Source organism: Gallinula chloropus (genome assembly GCF_964237585.1).
Source record: "Gallinula chloropus genome assembly, chromosome: 2".
Taxonomy (NCBI): domain Eukaryota; kingdom Metazoa; phylum Chordata; class Aves; order Gruiformes; family Rallidae; genus Gallinula; species Gallinula chloropus.
The window spans coordinates 27,155,343-27,174,733 of NC_140086.1; the positions used below are offsets into that span (position 1 = coordinate 27,155,343).

Consider the following 19,391-nt stretch of genomic DNA (forward strand, 5'->3'; position numbering starts at 1 on the left):
TTAAAAAAGGAGATGAGTGTAGAATGGGTATAGCAGAATGCATCCATCACTTTGGAAAATGTGGCATACAGAGAACATGAACGTGGGGCTGAAACAAAGGAGGACCAGTAAGTTAAAGTGATATCTTCATTGTAAGGTAGATGACAGATGGGTACTGTTTTTTTTAAAAAAGAACTTTTTTTTTTTTTTACCAGCAAGAGGTTTCAAAATCTTTCAGCATCCACAAAGAAGTAGTATGCTACTCAGCAGACATAAATGCTGAATTGTTATATGTTACATAATTTAACTTATTTGATCATAATTATTTCTAGTGGCCAAATTAGCAAAGGTTAGCAAAACATGAATACATCTTTACAGATGGCTGCTGTGTGTAATTCTGAATCCAAAATATGATGTTAATGTAATCTTCCACTGTAAGTCCATATTTCAACCAGATGATGCTATCGTCACTCAGTAGAAAACTTAATGTTTAAATGATCTCAGTGAAATGAATAGGGCCACTTGGTCAGTAAAGGATTTTTCGGTTTTGGTAGGGGCATGGCTTTCTTCTTGGGCATTAAAAAATCAGATCAAACAATAACAGCAATTTAGGGAATGTAGTATGCATTTATGGAAATGTAAAGTATTACACGAAAGTCTGGACAATTGAAAAATACACAGTTCATGATTAAGGCACAACTGAAAGGCAATTTTTATTGCCTACATAAGAACATGGTGACAACTAGAGAATTTAATAAAAAAATAGAAACAATGTTAGAAAATTCATTATTTGCACCCAAGCTGGGGAGTCCTAGCCACATTTTGGAGACAGTTTTTCAAATGCCAAATAGTTTTGTGTCATATTTGAAGCTTCACAGTTGCCAAACTCTGGGTAGAGCCCTGCAGTCCTTAACACACCTCTTGTTTTCACTGAAATTATTAGAACTTTGGCTTGTGTCAGGCAGGGCTGCGAGAAAAGGTCCGACAATGAGCAGGGTAAAGAAAGGACTTTGAGTGGTGAATTTCTTTGCTCTGCAACATTAACTTTAACTTGGGAAGGTTTGTTTTGCTTTGAGGAGGGTGCTTGTTTGTGGGAAAGATTGCAGTTTCTAGCACAAACGCAAAGGCCGGTCTTTTGCAAATGCCCTTGGGCAAAACACAGTTTTTTTGGAGGAAGACCTAGTTCAGCAGGAGGTTGGGGCTGGGTCCTCGGTTAGATGCATGCAGCTGCGACCAGATCCTTATGCATGCTTAACTTCATGTCCCAAAGTACCTGTATAGTGGATGCCGATCGAAGCATGTACGTAACCGTGTGTGCCTGGCTTTGAAAACCTTTCTGCCTTGACATAATTACGAACCCCTGAAAAGCATATTAATATCTTGGAAAAACTGACATCGCTGTAATGCAGGCTCATACTAATGACAAAGTATCCGTGTAACTCAGTTTTTGTAGGTGTTGGAGTGGGAGGGAAATTGCCTTTTGAAAAGTGGGAGGATGATTTGTAAATATCTATAGCTTTTTGATCTCCCTTTGTTTAAATGTGTTTGCTCTTATGACTTGTAAACCCAAATTAGAATAGCAATTTGTAATTGCAAGGTCTCTGTTTTTTATTAACCATGTTCAATTAATAAACGATTCTCTAGAGCCTCTGTCGAACCAGGTAAAGTATGTAATGTATTATATGAATGCATTTGAAACCGAGCGTTTTTACAGAATTAGCTAATAGGTGTTTTCATGGTAGAACACGGGCTGCCCTTACTTTGTTGCCCTCTGTATGTCAACTGTTTTAAATGAGCAACTTACGATGAAACAGCCTTTGTTGAAGAATTAATACAGTTTTAAAGTACTGCCTTATATTAACTAAGAAAATGTGGGTAATTGATTTAGAATGATAGCATTTCTGTCTTTCCCTTTTATTTAAAAGACTACTATTATCATGCAAATGAAGGGGTGTGGTGCTTCAAACTGGCTGTGATATGTGCTTCTTCTTTTTTTTCCTTTTTTTTTTTTCTCTTTTCTTTCATTTGTTGTTGTCAATAGAAAAGATTGATCTCTGGGCTGGTGAACATAATATCTGTCCCAGTCAGAAAAGGAAAGAGGAAATTAGCAGAGCGATTGGTGGAGAATGATATCTATCAAAAGAAACACTTGGAGAGCACTGAGTTTAGTGATAGGTGACTGCCGGAAAAAAGGGAACTTTGAATTTTGTCAAGGTAAGGAACAGAAAAATATTTGATTTTGTAATGTGCATACCTTTCAGAAGTTACTTTTAATGACTGTACCTTGCCTTGTAAACTGTAATTAAAAAAGAAATCTCTCCCTTTAGCGTCCAAAGACTGTGCCTAAATCAGTGAAGGTGGTGTCTTCATTTTAATATCACTGAGAAAGACTCCAGCAATGACAATAAAATCTATCAGTGATGACTTTTCTAAAATCTTCTTCATCTTAAAACTACATGTATGTGAAATTTTTAATTGCTTCCTGTGTTTTTGATGACAGAGGTGCCCTTTATTTGGCATGTAAATATTACTTGGCTGGGCTGTGAAGTCCAGTTTCCTGAACTGTGAATTGGAACAATCTTTGCAACCAGGTTAAGGGACAGTTTGCCACATTGGCAAAGTGGTTGTGTTTGTAATTTAGCAGAAGTCTCTGGTAAACTCGTTGCATTGAGAATCTGTGATAAATTTGATTGAGATGATTTTGAGAACGGATATTTCTTCTTCTTGTGTGCAAAGATTTATACCATACTGAAAATCTGCTACAGCAGAACAAAATTTCTGCATAACCTTTGACTGTCATTCCTGTATTTACTGTAACTACATTTTTTTTTCTCCTCAAATAATGTGTCTAGATGGCAAGAAGCTACTAAACTGATTTTAAATGTTTCCAACACTCATTCTTTCTTTCTCTCTGTTGGACCATTCTGCCTATGATGTAACTTTGATAAAGTATGATAGCAAAATAACACAAACAGTGTCTGAGTCCTCTAGGCTGTGCTCTAGTTAGCTTTGAAGGCATCTAAGTTTTCATGATATCACGGTGTTTCCACGTGTGATGCTGTGGCCCACGCTGCTCTCTGCCTGTGGGGTGTGGAAAGGAGATGGAGCACAGCTGAGAGCACATCCCGGTGTGGTAACCAGCTGGGGCTGAGGCTTTGTGCATCAGTCTGAACATACTTCTTAAAAATTAAATCCTGTGAAAAATGAATTTGCATTCTAATTCAGTTTCCTAGCTTGGTTTAAAACAAGCAAATGCTTCTCTGGGACCTTCCTGTTCACGACTAGATTTTCTTCTTGCATTTTTATTTTGCAAATTTAACGGCATACAGCTTCTGACTAATTCTCCTTCTATCTGCAGTCTGGTTTTCAAAGTGCGAGTGTACCCTGTACAGGTGGTTGTTGGTTGATTTCTTTTGCCATATGGGTCTTCATAAAGGATTTTAAACATAAATAAATGTAAAAGTAAAGATTTCATGCCTGAAGCATGCAGTGCTGGCATACTAATGGGAAGTTTATTGTGGTTTATTGCTGTCAGAGCACGTGTAACATAATGGAAATTTCCTACAACTTAGGAGAAAGGCATGTTTTCTAATAGTATTCATTTTTATGGAAAGGGGGAATGAATATGACTAAAATTCACTTCATCTTTATAAAGTCCAAATGATCTCGTTTGGACTACTGAAATATTCATAAATGAGAGGGAATGGCATGTTAGCTGTCTTGCGAACCCTTGGGTAGGTCAGGCTGCCCCTATCACCTGGGTGCCGGCACGGTCTATCATGACAAAGTTGCTGTATACTAAATGATTCCCTTTCCTGTGCATTCCTATCAGCATAGCCCTATACCAAAACAAATGCATCCTCCCTATAGCACAGCTTACAGAGTTAACGGTAGCGTGTGGTTTTTGCTTTGATGATGACGATAACCCAAACCTGCTTTGTGCTGCTCTTTGTGAAAGAGGAGTGGTCAGTGGTGGTTACTAAGTGTTAGCTCTTTGGGCATTCCCATTCTGGCATTTGCTTGAAATGAGGCGAGTGGGTCAGATACCTACATCTGACAAAATAAAAGGTCTCTAAGTCCACCGACTCCTTTAAGCAATGTCCTTGTGTAGTATTAGACTACCTATGCTTATGTGATCCCTTTCAAGTGTCCTCATCTTTGTTTTGCTATTGCAAAGTCATCTTTTCTTGGCTTCCTTTTGTATCTTCAAAACAATTTACGTTTGCTTACCTATGTATCTTAAAGAGTGCAACTGAAATAATAAAGGCCCCTTCTAACATATAACAGCTGCAAAAGGGGACGAGTGTATTATAGAGAGTGAATTGTCATTACTCGGCTCACAATCAGATTTTCATCTGTTCATGTGGTGCACACCTGTGGCTTGCTGGAGTTGCTTTTGATTGGAGTGTGAGAGATCTTAATGAAAAACAAAGCTGGGATGAGAAAAGGAGACTCCGTGGCACACATGGGTTACTTCACGTGTCGTAAGAAAGTGAAATTTGAAATATGCTGGTTTGGAGAGAACACCTCATGGGGAGGGAGCGTGTCTGGGTGACTCCGCAAAGGGAACTGGGGGCCTGCTCATTGCTGCCTTGCAGACAAGGTGTTCTTCTCTGTCTGTCAGGTTGATTTGGACCAGTTAAGCACAGTGGCCGATTTCTCCAGTTTACTTTCAGAGCCAGTAAGAGTATCCTGGGCAAGAATCCAGCTTTTGAAGTACAAAGAAAATAACCCATAATCTATATAAAACGTTGGCGGATGGGGAAGGAAGGAAATTTACAGAGAATAACTTGAGTTTGAGAACAACTGTGTTAAAAGTAGAATGTAAGGGGAGTGTGTGTGTGACATTTGTATTTATTTTAATTTGAAAATACGATGTTTGAAACCTCTGAGGTGAGCAGAGGATGATCTTTCACAATATGATGTATTTATTAGTAAACTGAAACCAAGCACACCAGCTGAAGTTCCTTTTTCCATGCAATACTTCCCCCCCCCTCCCCGAGTTTCCAGACTTTGGGTTCTCATCTCTCTCCCTCCCACCCCCCCCTCCCCCGCCCCCCTGCCTCCGTCCTTGGTAATGTACTGTGGCTCTGATAACGTTAATGGGCTTTGCCCCACATGGAGCAGCGAGTGTATTGTACCACTGCTCACTGATCCCAGGTCAGTGTGATGCGTGAAATCAATTTATTTGAATCTCTTTGCCTGTATAGGAATTTGGCAGCGTGCCAGTTGTTTTCATTTAATGTTCTTTGTGTTGAACACAGACAAGCAGGCATGCTTTTGTACTCCTCTTTCTTCTGGGCTCTTCTCTTTTCAGCCAATATTCTATTCTGTGGATTTTTCAGAAAGAAGTGGGAATGTGTTACCTTTTTAAAAAATCATTTTTGTTTAAATAGTCTTTAAAGACCGTAGAAACTAGGTCAGTCATAGACCACCTTGTGTAGGGTTTTTCACCAAGTTATAGGTGGTAACACCTGCCTTTTCCCATTTCATAAATTTGGGGCAAAGAGAGGGGAAACACAGGTCTATTTTTCTAATGCTCTTGTTCTGTGATTTATCTTCTAAGAGACAGACTCTCCAATAATGCTTTAACAGAATAATTTTCTTTCTAAATAAGTGAATGTTTGGCAGTTGTTTGGATGAATCAGAAATACTTTTCAGGATCTTTTTCATTTTGAGTGATGACCTTGACGTAAGCATTAATTTGGGAATCCCTTGCCTCATCTTTCTGTTCCTCCCCTTCCCCAGATATTAAATATTTTAAATGGCTGACTGAAGTGCAGTTACCCAAAAGTACCCACTTCTTTCCTTTTTTTTCTTCTTCTTTTTATGAGAAAGCAGCAGGCATGTGGAACAGAGCGAGTAATTTAGTGCTTCTTAAAAAAAAGGAACAGACAGCAGCAGATATTTCCAGGAGGATTTGTTTTAGAGCTTGGTGTCAGGAGCAGGAGGAGAGATGGAGAGCGGGAGAAGACTCTGTTGATGCTCCAGGCGGTTGGTGCGGAAGTTGATATGCAGAACCGCGGAGCCACGGCGCAGGGGTCAGACTCGTACACATCAGCCCTGTTTCCTTGTTTAATTACCTGAAGAGCAAAACACCCTGGCTGGGAGTGTGTGAAAACCCAGTATCTTGAAGAGCAGTTTGCTGCTCTGACATCCTGCGAGGCCAGCCCTGTCTGTCCGCAAACGTCAGGGCTGGTTCCTGACAGCAGGCTATCTCTGCCGGGCCTGGGTTCCTTCCATTCAGGAGGCATTGTGTGGAAGAGGGTTTGGTCAGGAATTTGAGGTTCCTGCCAGTTCTTCCAGCCCGGACAACCCTGTGACAGATAGGCCGGATTTTTTTTTTTCTTCTAAAGAATAATAAAAAAAATTGGCTCTTTTTAGTCTTTCCCTTGTAATTCTGGCAGTGGTATAATACCGACTGAAACAAAACATGTTAACCCTTTTGCTTCCGAACTGGCAGCTTCTTCCTTTTGCTTTATTATTCTTTCTCCCCTTGCTCAACTTCTTATAATTTTGGAGGTATGAAAGTCTTCTGAGGAGCTGGGTTTTTTTTTGAGGTGGAGCTTGTGCTATGCAGCAAAGAAACTTTTGGAAAGGTTAATTTTTTTGGTAGTAATCATTAACATAATCGTCATCATTGGCATTTTAAGTTTTTTGTTTTCAGCATGCTTAGCATAGACTCAAACCAAGCCAGTGTTTGTTCTGGCATGACCTGGTAGAACAGTGGTGGCAGCTACCAGTGCTTCCATTCTCATCACTGATGTGATTTTCTTAGACATCTAGCTTGGTGTTCAATTTTAACATGTTGGGTAGAATCAATTATAGTCTTTGCACCTTGTATCTGCTATTGTTGGGGTCACTCGATGGGCTGAAGGTGCGAGTGCATGAGGCAGGACTGTGAGTACCCATCAGGTTTGGGCCCATAGATCCTAAGTGCTCATCAGCATGTAAAACTTGAGGTTATAGCTGGAAGATACTGGACATGTTCATTTAGGTCAAGCTCTTGAACATTTTTTTTTAATTTGTGAAGAATTAAAGCACAAATTCTTGTTTGAATGATAAATGTAGAATATGATTCTTATGTGGACGATTTTAATACTCTGGTTTATAGCACAGTGCTGTTACTAGTTGCACTGGCAGAACTTAATGTCACAAGGTACAAGCAGTAGAGGAAAGGAACATAATTAATATGGCTTGCAGCAAAAATGAGCATAGCATGTGACTATTGCCTTTTATTGTTGTGGGCAGAAGCTGGTCCAGGAAAGATATTTGTGGTTGTAGGATTGGAGAAGGAGAGCTGAAAGTTAACTGTGGGCTTTTTGTGTGTGTGTGTGTGCCTTTTTTCCCCCTTCTTTTTTCTTTTTCATTTATGCTGAAGGCTTTCAGTCCATTCTGTAGAGTTATGCCTGCAGTCTTGGAGGACATTTTCATGTGCTAATGATTTTGGATACTTTGTAGGCGAGATCAAAATACTTTGAGCAGTAACTTATATTCCTCCTGCTTATATTTCATTAGGATTTTGTAATACAGATTTAAGGGCATACTTTTTCTTGCATGCAGACATTAGCAGGTAAGGGTTTTAGGGGACCCTTCATTAAGAGAAGGTAGCCTTCAGCTGGCATATTCAGCTGGGAGTCAATGATAGTGCCGTGGGACCATAAGAGTCATTATGATCTATTGTGCCACTAATCCTCCATTTGAGAAGGATTTGCAGGGGGTAGTGCAACAAAAGAGCTGTTACAGTATATCAGATCGATAATCGTGATCTAATAAACTCAAATATGTACCTAATCCTTCACCTTGAGAATCAGCCCCCCTTCTTCATTGTGAACTCCTTAGGTTACTCTGATGTAAAGGTGCCTTTAAGTAAAAATGAATTACTTAGACATGTAGTTTTAAATCTTTTTATCCTGTCATACTGCAAAGAAGCCATAGTTTAAATAAGCCTTCCTTGTATCTACAGGATTAAAAAAAAGAGATTGTTTAGTGTGTCATATTCCTATAGAGCTTGTACATATAAAGGAAATTACGTGTCAGTATGAAAGTGCTGTTAGTTAAACCTTTACAAGTAGCAGAAGATGTGTCACTCCTTCCAGTGCCTTATGTTTTTTGCAGAGTTCATAATCTAATGAACTGTCAGTGACCTCTAGCCAGCCATTGCCCACCTCAACCCATAGCCCAGTAAAAGAATGTTCTTCATGGATATGTGGTGACGTCAATAACCGCACTCTTTCCTCCCACCCATTGAGTGTCCAGCTCCTCTTTGTAAATGGCTGAAAATGATAGCCTTTAATCCATGGGTGCCACCTCAAAAATCCCTCAGAGATAATGGTTTTAAATCAACATTCTGTTATAAAAACCCTGTTTATCTTGGGCATCTCTGCAAGTCTCTGCTGCGACAATCTTGCTTAAGGAAAGTTTTTGTGGCTAACGGTTCCCAAGCTGGTTTGGGCTTTATTAAAACTGGCACCTTGCATTGTGTCCAAACACTTACTGCTGCTCTTTGCAGATGTTCTCCTAGTGTGAAGTGGTGTAATTTGCTTTTGGTATGAAATTCCACTTCATAATCACCTCTGCATTCTTCTCCTGCTTCTCTTCTGAATGGCTACAAAGAAGCACCATGTGGAGTACAAGACAATTAGATAAAATGAAATGATATTTAAAGGCCTGTGTTCCTTAAGGCTCCTCCCTCTTCCTAAAGAACAAAGACTTTGTATGGTAATTTTCCTCAGCTATGATGGGAGTCCTCTGGCTCCCACTAAAACCCACAAAGCTTATGTCAACACATTGTGCTTCCAAGGTGGCGTGCTTCTCTTATGGCGCATTAAGTGGTTCCCACTCTGGCACACTTTTGTAGTGAAACCCTAATTGGTACAATGTTTGTCCCTCTATGTTGTTGTCCTGGTTGTTGATGTTTCAGTTATTGCGTCTAACATTTTATGGTAGCACTTGCAGCTTCAGGTTCTGAATCTACCTTTCATAGGTAGCAGCGGTGGGAGAGGATGAGTGTCCAAGGCAGAAGGAGCAGATACAGGCCATGTAGTAGATTGTGGAAGGGAGATGCCGTAGCAGGCTGAGGCAGTGCCCGGCAGTGCCCTAGTATCAAGAACATAGGGTTAGGCATGATGGCAGAAGACATAGAGCACTGAAAGGAAAAGTAAAAAAAAAAAGTGATGGAAGGTGTAACCGAGGAAGCAATGGGTAGAAAGGTTTCCTTGACTAAAATTGGTGCTTTCTCTTTGTCACTCACAAAGAATAATGCTTTTCCAACATCAAGGGTTGAATGAGTCTGCGTACTGATTCTGCTGTGCTTCCAGACACTGAACTGTGTTTGAGCAGTTCACTTGGTAACACTGCTTTGCCATTTTAGCAATTACAGGGTCTGCCAGTGGGTTGTCCTATTATAACTGTGAGAATGCTCATCCATAACCACTTTTCTGTTAGGACTTAGTTCTTGTCATGTAAAAAAGTGCCCCCCTGCCTTTATGCCATTAGACCTTCTCATTCATCACGGGAAGTTAAAATATTTGATGAAGAAGTGGCTTTCTCACCTGGCTCTGGAAAGCAAATAATTTAAATGGGGAAATAATGTTTAGCTCTCTTAGATGTGCTCAAATATTTATTTACAGTCCTTGTTCACTGCACTCTTGAAATTACCTGGTAGTTGATGGATGTAATACTCAAATAAAGGCATTAACAGTAAATGCCAATATACTGCACAAGGGCACTGCTGAGATGTTACTGGCACTGATATGTAATGAGGCATGCAAGAAGGGCCTGGTCTCCAGCCCATTACATGGAGGCCAGCGAAAGGTTTTGCTGCCAGTTGCAAAGACAAAAAAAAAGTTTTATTTTCTGAATGCATGCTGATTTGGTTTAGAAATGCAACATTACCCTCATATGGTTGAGTATGTACATATATATGCATGGTGAATAATACTATTCTTTAATTTCCCTTTGATAAGTATTGTGGTTTACAAATTCGTATTGAATCTCATCAGCAACAATAGCTTTGTATCGAGGTCCCTTTGAACAAAGCTTTTGTACCATTATAAATGTGGTAAATAAGTACAAATTGATACATATATGATAAAAGGGTAAAGAAGGGAGGTCAAGAGGTAAGAAAATTTCCATTTAAAACATTTTTTCTCCATTGAAAATGGCAGTACAAGCATAAATAAGTGTTTTGTATTGCTGTGTATTTGCTCCACCTGGTGGATTTTCCTGAAAGTGTTTTTAATCCTCACTAATAAGGGGAAACTGTCTTTAATTAAGTAGAAAACACAGTACAAGAGTGAAGGCAACCCCTTTTATTTTTTTTTGGGGGGGGGGGGGGAGCGTGTGTGTGTGTGCGTAGCAATAGCACTGCAAAAGGCAGATTTGGGGAAAGAAAACATTAGATACTTCTCCAGCCACACTTAGTATAATAATCTCTATGAAAGCAACACTTTCTAAATCAATTAATGACAACAGTTTACTCTTGGACTCATCTAGAGATTAGTACTTAAAAAATTCCAAGTCTGTGGCTTGTGGGGTTCTACATGGTCAGTGAAGGCAAGGACTTTTTATCCAGCAGTGTGCCGCTCCCTCTACTCCCCGACCCCCCAATAATTCTTGAGCCCCTCAATAAGAAGTAGCAGTGCTATTGAAAAAGAGAGTTCCTGCACTGAAGTGTTACTGCTGTACATCGCATAAAATCTGTCTGTCATTAAGCTGGCTTTGCAAACATTGTTTTCTTTGGAATTCGTAAGGACTGGGTTATGCTTTGATCATCTCATTGTTCTCCTTAGGTTATTTTTTTCCTTTAGAGTGTAATGGTTCCCTAACAGAAGGTGAAGTTTAGAAAATAGTGTCTCCATATGCAAGGGATTTGGAGACCTTTTTATTGTCTTTAAAAATGTCATTCATAGTCCTCATTAGCATTTATTGTTGCAAGCGTACAAGCAGAAAATGTGAAATTGGTATGTCATGAATAGCTCCACAGAGCTCTAGAGCCCTGAAATTTTGCCTGCAGTGTGGTGTGGGGCAGGCATTGAGAGAAAGCTGGCCAGATGGCTGCCAGCACAGAGCAGAGCTGCAGGTTTTTGTCTCTGGTGCTGAGAGGAGGGAAAGTTCACTGGAGCATACGCTATCACCCCTTGCGTTTTAACAAAACTAACTCGCCATCAGTCAAAACGGGGAGGTGGTGACATTGAAACAAAAGTTTTCAATATAATGTAACAGTCCTTGTCAAATGAATAAAATATGTTTAGTTAGTGTCACAAATATTGACATGTTACGAAGAAAAATGCAAGGCTCAAATTTATGGCTAGCGGTAGATACGCTTTCACACAAATATGCTCTCACATTATCTTTATTATGAAAATCCTATGCATTGAAAAGACATTGATTAGAGGTCAAAACTAGGGTTAATATACTACAGCAGGAGGAGTTTCCCTACCCGTGTTAAATGAGCAAACACTCAAAGCTTCAACTCAAAAAGCAACTGATAGCTTGAAACCCTTGGTTGTTTGGGGTTTTTTTCCCCCCCTCTGTTTTTCCTAACCTCCCACCCCTCACCCTCTTCTTTTTGGATCTTAAAATATGATCCTGGTTCGGTCTTGTCTGGGCTTCTCTGGGTCACGCTGAATGTGTTCTTTCTCCTGTCAGTGAAACGGCGTCTTTGGTATTTTCTCGTGTCCTTTCAGAAATAATATCAAATCAATATCAAATTTTCTAAAGTGCAGCAGTGATGCTTATGCTCAGATGGTGTGGTAATTCCCTTTGAATCCAAATGATGATAGAAATTAACAGTCAATTCTAATTTACGTTAACCCATATTATAGAAAATACTGTATTTAATAAAAATCGCAGGCAAAACTTTGATTTAACCCAGATCAAGTGAAAGAAATAGACCCAGATACATTTTATGTGAGTTTGTCCACATGAGTGTTGTTATTAAAATGCACATTTTGCTCTGTAAGAACATGCTATAAAGACTTGAAGCCTGTGTTGGCCATCCAATTACTTTTTGGTGGAACTGTTTTTTTTTTTTTTCTGTGATAGCTGTTTATGGATATTCTCAATTGTTTTGGAAACTGAAATACACCTGAAATGCCACTACGATTTCTGACAATGTTCAACAAGAATAATTTTTTTTTGTTCTTTTTTGATCACTTGGCAGTAGGTTGCCAAGTCTGACCCACTGTCAAGGTTGCCTTTTCTTAACAGACAACTTGAAATCCTCTTTAGAGGACTAATTTCTGATTATCCCATTAAACTAGTATGACTTTTACATTTTCTTAACTGAAGAAAGGGATGAATGCTTTCTCACCTCCAACAAATTTAATTCAGTACTAGAGGTAACACGAACAGTTTCTTTTAGAACACCAAAATACTTTCTTCCCACTTTGGTGACTTCAGCTTTCAACTATTGAGTGTTTGTGTAGGTAATCTCAATTAGTCAGTGTTTCACGGAGCTATGTATGCTTTAAGGGTCCCATTTATCTTTTTTTCAGAAGTCCAGAAAGCCTTGCCAATACGGAAATGCTTAGGGAAATGTTTAGTGTTATCTGGCAAATGTTTTGTGTTGCATGCATTAAGAGCTACTGTTAACAGATAAGCACATATCTTATTGGAATATTTTAATTCCACTTCCAAGCAGAGAATTAGAAGTTTATAAAGAAGTGCCTTTCTGGAATAGCTTGAGCTCTTTGTGGCAGTGCAGTAAAAACAAGGGAGGTTAGGTACAATGTCAAGAAAAATGTGGCCCTGAGGATACTTGTTGCAGTCCTAGGTGAACTGCCAATGATGCACCAGGAGATAGGAGGTAGTGAGCAGCAAGAAATTAGTGAGCTTCTCCTGAAGGGGTTGCCCTGACTGTACTTTGGTTGGACAATCGACTGAATAAAGTTCAGAAAGCATCCAGAAGTGGTCATCCCCCATCAGCTCTACAGCTCGCACATTAGGTGGGTTTGCCCTGTCAGTGGGATGCCTTAAGAAAACACTAATAGCTTCCAGCTGGGTGGAAAATCAAAACGTTTGGGGGCCGACAAAACTAGCAGATTTGAATTTGAAAGCCCAGCTAATGCCTCCATTTTTATTTACCACTCGCCCATAAAAGATTATTTTCCAATATGTCAGCCTCATTTGGTGGCCAGTGGTCTGAAAGTGAAAGTGGAACAAGCAAGCGGAGAAATCTGGACATTAGTGAGTCCGCCCTTTCAAGCTGGTGTGCCACTTTGTGGAATGGCCTTCCCTGAGATTGGGGGGGTCCTAATGACCATTCATCAATGCTCGTTGACTGATCATTGAGTGCCTTCTCATTCAGTTTATCAAGTCTTGCACATAAAAAGTCAGAATAAGCATTATTCAGCTTTGTTAAAGCCAACTAGGAGTAAAATGCTCCATTTGAACCCATTTTGCCCTTGGTTTTTCACTTTGTTAATGCAGTCCTGCTTAAATGAGTGCTTTTATTGGGTCGGTTAGAATATCTGAAACTATTAATTCTCTTGTATTCAATAGCTGGTGGCAGGCCAGAGCAGATGGGGTAGAAAACTATTTGGTTGGGTGTATTGCTTTCAATTAGGATCAATGAGGTTTCAGCTCCTTTGAATTAACTCACTTAATACCCACTGTGTGAAGTCACAATGTATCACAACAGTCCGCTATAAGTAGAGCGGGAAGTTGAGCAGTCCTACAGAAAAGCTTTGAGTTAAATTCTCCCTTCACTGTTAATAGAGAGCTTTCATTAACTACAGATGCGTTTCAGCGGACTTCCAGTCCCTGTTATTCAGCTAGGTTTGCGCAAAAGGCAATCTATGGACTTCTAAACGGTGGTTGTTTGGAATTTCTTTTCCATCAGATCCATGACTTTAGGGACCGTATATCATCCACTGCATAAAAAAATCTTCTTTCCCCCCTTCAAATATATGACTGTGGAGGCTCTTTTGCCTTCTTTACCCATTAAGGGTTTCAGAGGATTATTTAAAATTATTTTGGAAGGTGTTCTGAATGGTTGTCAAAGAAGGAGCTGATTCCCACCTGGGAAGGTGTAACATATCATGCACCATGAATCACAGAATCACAAGGTTGGAAGAGACCTTTGAAGATCATCAAGTCCAACCATTCCCATCCTATACTAAACCATATCCCTAAGTACCTCATCAACCCTTTTTTTGAACACATCCAGGGATGGTGACTCAACCACCTCCCTGGCTGAAGATGGTCTTCTGGCTTTTTCACTCTCTTTGTATCCCTTTCATTTTGGTATTACATGTAGTACCGACACTTGTGACACAGCAGGATCATTCTGTGCTAAAACCACTGCCTTTCTTTTCTCGGAGGAGAATAAAACCGTTCTCCAGAATGGACTGTCCTCCTTTGCTGGCCTGCTAAAATTTCAGACCTGGTACACAAACTGTGGGGAGAAGCTTTAAGTGACTGCATTAAAAATGGGGGTGGGGTGGGGAATGTGAATAAATATCCACAGATATTTATTCAGGGAGGACTGCCAAATGGGTTGCAGCCTGCCTCAGTGTATTAAATAATGAGAGGGAAAAACTATTCATGCAGCTGGCTGCTTGAGAAAATGCTGAAGTAGTCTCAGATGCACAGGCATTCTGTTAGCCCCTTCCACGAGCAGACTTCTAGGTGAGAATCTCCAGGGATCCAGGTTTTGTTGACGTGGATCAATTTAAATGGCAATTACTGTAGTCAGATAACAGCTTAAAAAGGCTTTTTACACACAGAAAAAAGATGCATAATCACACAGCATATGGAAGTTCAATTTCGTGAGCCGTGGTCTGTGGATTTACAATGTACTGATATTAAGACCTACTTTTAAGAGTGAATATTGTTCGGTTTTATTAAAATGCGTCATACCTTTGACACGTTACTTTCTACTCTAAAGCTGATTCAGGCTGCATCTATGTTGATGAAAGGTTGCATTTCCAACTGTGAAAATGTTTTTCCTTTCATGTAGAGTACAGCATAAAAAAAAGAAAAACAACACAGCAAATACAATACTAACTGACTGGTTTTAAATAGTGCATCAAATAATAAAACAAAAAGAATGGTAAATTCCTTAAAGGCCTGGGTGGCACAGACTTTGCTTGTTATTCTCTGCCTTTCTCCCCTTCCACTCTTCCCCCCCCCCTTCATGAAAGTGGTCTGTTTTCGTGTTTCTCTTGGGCTCTCCAACACTCAGATATCCATTATAGAGAACTTCATTACAGTAGTTATCTGATGAAGATGAAGAAAAGACCTGCCTCAAGTAGCACACGTGTTATATTGTTAGTGTCAGGCTGGTGTTTACTGGGGCGAGGGGAGCTGCTCCTGTGTCTCTTGAATTTGCCACTCCTGGGTTTGGAGTCCCTCTCCTACTTAAGGGAAGCGTAGAAGGGTGATATGTAGATAGCATTTTAAAAAGTTATTGTGGAAATATCAGTAAATTAAGTGATTAATTTGCTTTAAGTGAGAAATATTCATGAGTTCAGTCCGGATATTGGAAGGGTTGTTATTTTTTGCTTAATTTCGCATGTGTGTCCATTTCCTAACTAGATCTTTATCGGGCTCTGTGGCAGCAAGAGGAAGGAAGAGGAAGGCCTGAAAATGGGGCTCTTTCTGCATAGTAGAGGCAGAAGATGCCGTAACACAAAATCAGGGGATGCATAAATACATACAAAAGGATGAGTCTTGTACTGATAAGAATGCAGCTCCTCAAGACCTGAATCGCTGCCTTTCTGTATGGGTTTAAATGTATACAGCAGAGGCAAAGTCGGAACCAGGACGTACGTGCTAATCGCTGGAGAAATACTCCTTACTAAAGGGAGAAGCTTTTGCAAGTGCTAAATGGGAGGAGAGTTTTAAAAAGAAGATATTTTCCCTTGTGCCTGGAATTTTGTGCAAGGCTATACGTGCTACAGAAGGCATGCGAGTCAGGCGTATGTTTCTCCTAAGAGGCAAAGATGTTTTACAAAGGACTAAAGAGGGACTGCTGAGAAGAAAATAGCCAGCTTTAGATAAAGCACTATAACAAAGACTTGTAGTTTTATGTATCATGGTGTCCATTAAAGCTTAATAGGGAAGAGTGCATTGAACCTAGCCAGGCATACGTTATTCATGTGAAGGATAAACATTTAAGGGGTGTGCAAAATCAGAAATTGGGAGGACATGATTGTTTAGCTTTTGAAAAAGCTTTATAGGGAAGATTTTGTTTTCATCCCCCATGGATCACCATGCAAGGTAAAGGAGAGTAAGCTGCAAATGTTTGGAACATATCAATGCAGGAATCCCAGGGGGTTAAAAGCACTATAGTAAAATAAAAGTGGTCTGCTTTCTAAGTGTGTTCTATTTTACACATACTACTGAGAATCTGAGAAAGGGAGTGATTTTGATACTCCGTTCACTATAGTAAAACAGCATAATAATGACAAAAGTGTGGGGACGGGAGGAAGAAGAGGGGGGGACCCTCTCATATATCCTTGTGCACGTTTTGAATTTCCAGCTAAATAAACAAACGTAGTCCTATGGAGTGCAAAATGATGGCTGTTAAAATAAAGAATGAATTTGTTTCCACTTTTGGAGGAGAGCTCGTTCCAAGCGATGCCTTTTTTCTTTAATTGCTGTCAGTAGAAGAAAGGGTTAACTTTTAAAGAAAAAAAATGAATAATTCAGTGTTTGGCTTATCACTCCGCATTTTACTTTCTATTCTTTGGTCAACTGGAACTTGGTGTGAAAGGTAGAGTAAAAGGAGTCAGCTGAGGGGAGCCAGGGTTGTGATAATTTGCACACACATCCCTGTCATTGTTCTGCCTGAAGAGACAGGGCTGGGTTCAAGGCCACATGTGCTCCTGTCATCATTCACATTTCTGCTCCAAGTGCAATACAGAGTGTCAGCTCTCCATCTGTCTTTGCCTGGCAAACGCACGCGCCCAGCATCCTGCCTCCAGCTACGCTGCCACAGCCAGTTCTGATGGCCCTCCTCGCTTCTCTCTGTTCATTCCAGAACAGGAGGCACTGAGCCCTAAATAAGCTTGCTTTTAGGAGAGAGCCATTTACAGTGTGGTATATTTTATCCAAGGATGCCTGGTGAGTTGAAATTATTGCAGCTCTTTCGGTTTTAAATGAGGAAACGCTAATTGTTTTTTTTTTAATAGTATTTTCCCCCCCTTTTTTTTTTCTCCCCCCCCCCCCCCCCCCCTTTCTTCCTCTTTTAATATAGAGGGTGATTTGCAAGCTGATACGGGTACGGAGCGATCGTGGATGCTAATTCTGTTGTGTATATGTTTGGGGGAGGGGAATTTGTGCGAGGGAACTGCCAGAGATGATACTTACAGCAGGACTGGATGTTTCAATGAAAAGGGATAGAAATAGCAGAAAGTCACTGGCTTTGTGGGTGCGGGTCTCTGCACGGGGGATGATTTTTAGTGAAGAGAGAAATACAGCTTCGGGCTGGCTTTCATGACTGTCAGCTGTACCTTGAATCTGCAAACATTTGATCGGTGGAGATCATTCACAGCGTTCACCCATCAGCTGAAATTATCTCTGTGAAAAAGCTGTTTGTGTTAGAGAAGTGAGGGAGATTTATAAAGCAAATTATTCCAACCTCATCCTAAATCGTAGTCCTTAACTGTCACAAGGCAGATCACGGAAATATGTTGATTCGAAGTAAAACAATAAAAAAATCTGCTGAATTAGAGGAATTGCTGTGGAGCTGGAAATTTTAATAGGTTGGTTTCCTCAGGAAAATATTATCCTTGGATCTTATGATCGCTTGTCTAATTGATAAGTGTTACTGCCAATGAAAACGGTGCTTCTATGTGGGGGGATTTGTCTGAGGGGTTTTGTGAGATGCTTGACCACGACCAAGTAGATTGAATTCGGTGTGTTTGCTGTTTGTTTGTTTGGGTGGTGTGGGGTTTTTTTTGTTTTGTTTTGTTTTGTTTTTTTCCCTCCCCCCTTCCTCTCCCTCCCCTTCTCCTTTGGTAAGGACTGAAGAGAGCCATGTGCCTGATTATAGCAGCCTGTGTCTCTGGATAAAAAAAGACAGGGCTAGAGATCCTACAGCTGGCTGGTTCTTGTGGATTATTTGGGTAGGACAGGCAGAAGAGGCTACGCTTGATCACAGAGAGTCTGTACACCTCACAGATGGTGTTTTGAAACAGTATCTGCCAGTTTGCTGCAACCACAGTTGCATGTAGGTATTGCCAGTTGTTGGAAGAATGTTTTCCTTTTAGGATTTTTATACACGGTTATACCCTACTACTGCTGGTATGTTTGCTGATCCTCTGGTTCTAACAAGAAAGTGGGCTCTGTTTGCTCAAAGCACAAGGCTAAGAGGATTTATATGGTTGAAATATGGGCAAATTAATTTGCATAGATAACAACTGAGGACTATGAAAGGTCAATTTAACCCTTTAAATGTCAAATTTGATTTGCATGCATTACATTCCTGGGAATGCAGTCTTCATTAGCAATATCATGGTAATTCATTAATTTGTGAAACTGCTTTCTGCATAATTTGAATCCTTTGACGTTTCCTTTATGTTTGTAGGAAACTCATCTTCTTGTGCTGTTTACTATTTCTGTGTTTTATTAAGATGTTTGAATGTGCTAAAATGATACAGTCTTATCAGTTTTGATCCTCGTGTGCATTATTTGGGGCTATTGGCAAACACCGTTGGAATGCCTAGAGTGGAGGTTTTTGAAAACCTATTAAGCCTTTGGCATTTAAATTACTTAATCTACCTGCTGGTTAAAATTTCATGCATCTTTAATCAAAATGGCATGCACTACACTCAAGTATATATACCCTTATCAATACTTATTAAGCTTTACCATTAAATAAATCTTTAATTTCGAGCATTCTCCTCTTAAAGCAGTAGCAAGGAAGAAGTGTGTTTTAATGTCAGCTTGGAGTGTTAGAAAACCTTGCACTTGGATACAGAGAATACACTAACAGCTGTGACTGGGAGCATGTGCCAGAATGGAGATACTTGAACAGATCTGACACTTGGCTATTTTTGACACCCATCTGCACTTTTTTACTCTCCTCTAGGATGAACTGCCTCTCAATCTGTTCACAGCATATTTTAGCCCTTTAATATTGTGGTGTTGGTTTTTTTCAAATGGGCATTATTAGCCATCTGGGGCAGATTTTGTATTTTAAAAGTAAGCACATTATGTACAGGAGATTAAAAGGATGTGCATTTTTATGTAATCTGATATTATGTCAGTGCCTTTTGTGTATGTGTGAAGTCTTGATTTCAGAAGCGCTCCTTTAGTGGTTCTGACGTCTGAAGTCCTCCTTTTGGGGAAAGAACAGGAAGTCATAAAGACGGGTTCTGGTTTATGTGTAGCGATAACACTTTTACACAAAATAAATTTGCCCTTCAAAGACAAACTCCTCGCACCGTTATAATTGCAAC

General features: G+C 40.0%; 1 protein-coding gene across 2 annotated transcripts in view; it reads left to right on the top strand.

Annotated features, from left to right (window-relative positions):
* RUNX1T1 (RUNX1 partner transcriptional co-repressor 1) overlaps positions 1-19,391 on the top strand; it is a 113,898-nt gene that overhangs the window by 18,219 nt on the left and 76,288 nt on the right. Inside the window, exon 2 of one of the 2 annotated variants that reach the window (XM_084260384.1) lies at positions 2,021-2,193. The exons of the other annotated variant lie outside the window; for it this stretch is intronic. Coding sequence (XP_084116510.1) covers positions 2,106-2,193 — 88 coding nt within the window. The 5' untranslated portion in view covers positions 2,021-2,105. The remainder of the gene's footprint in view (positions 1-2,020; positions 2,194-19,391) is intronic. 2 annotated transcript variants of the gene reach the window in all.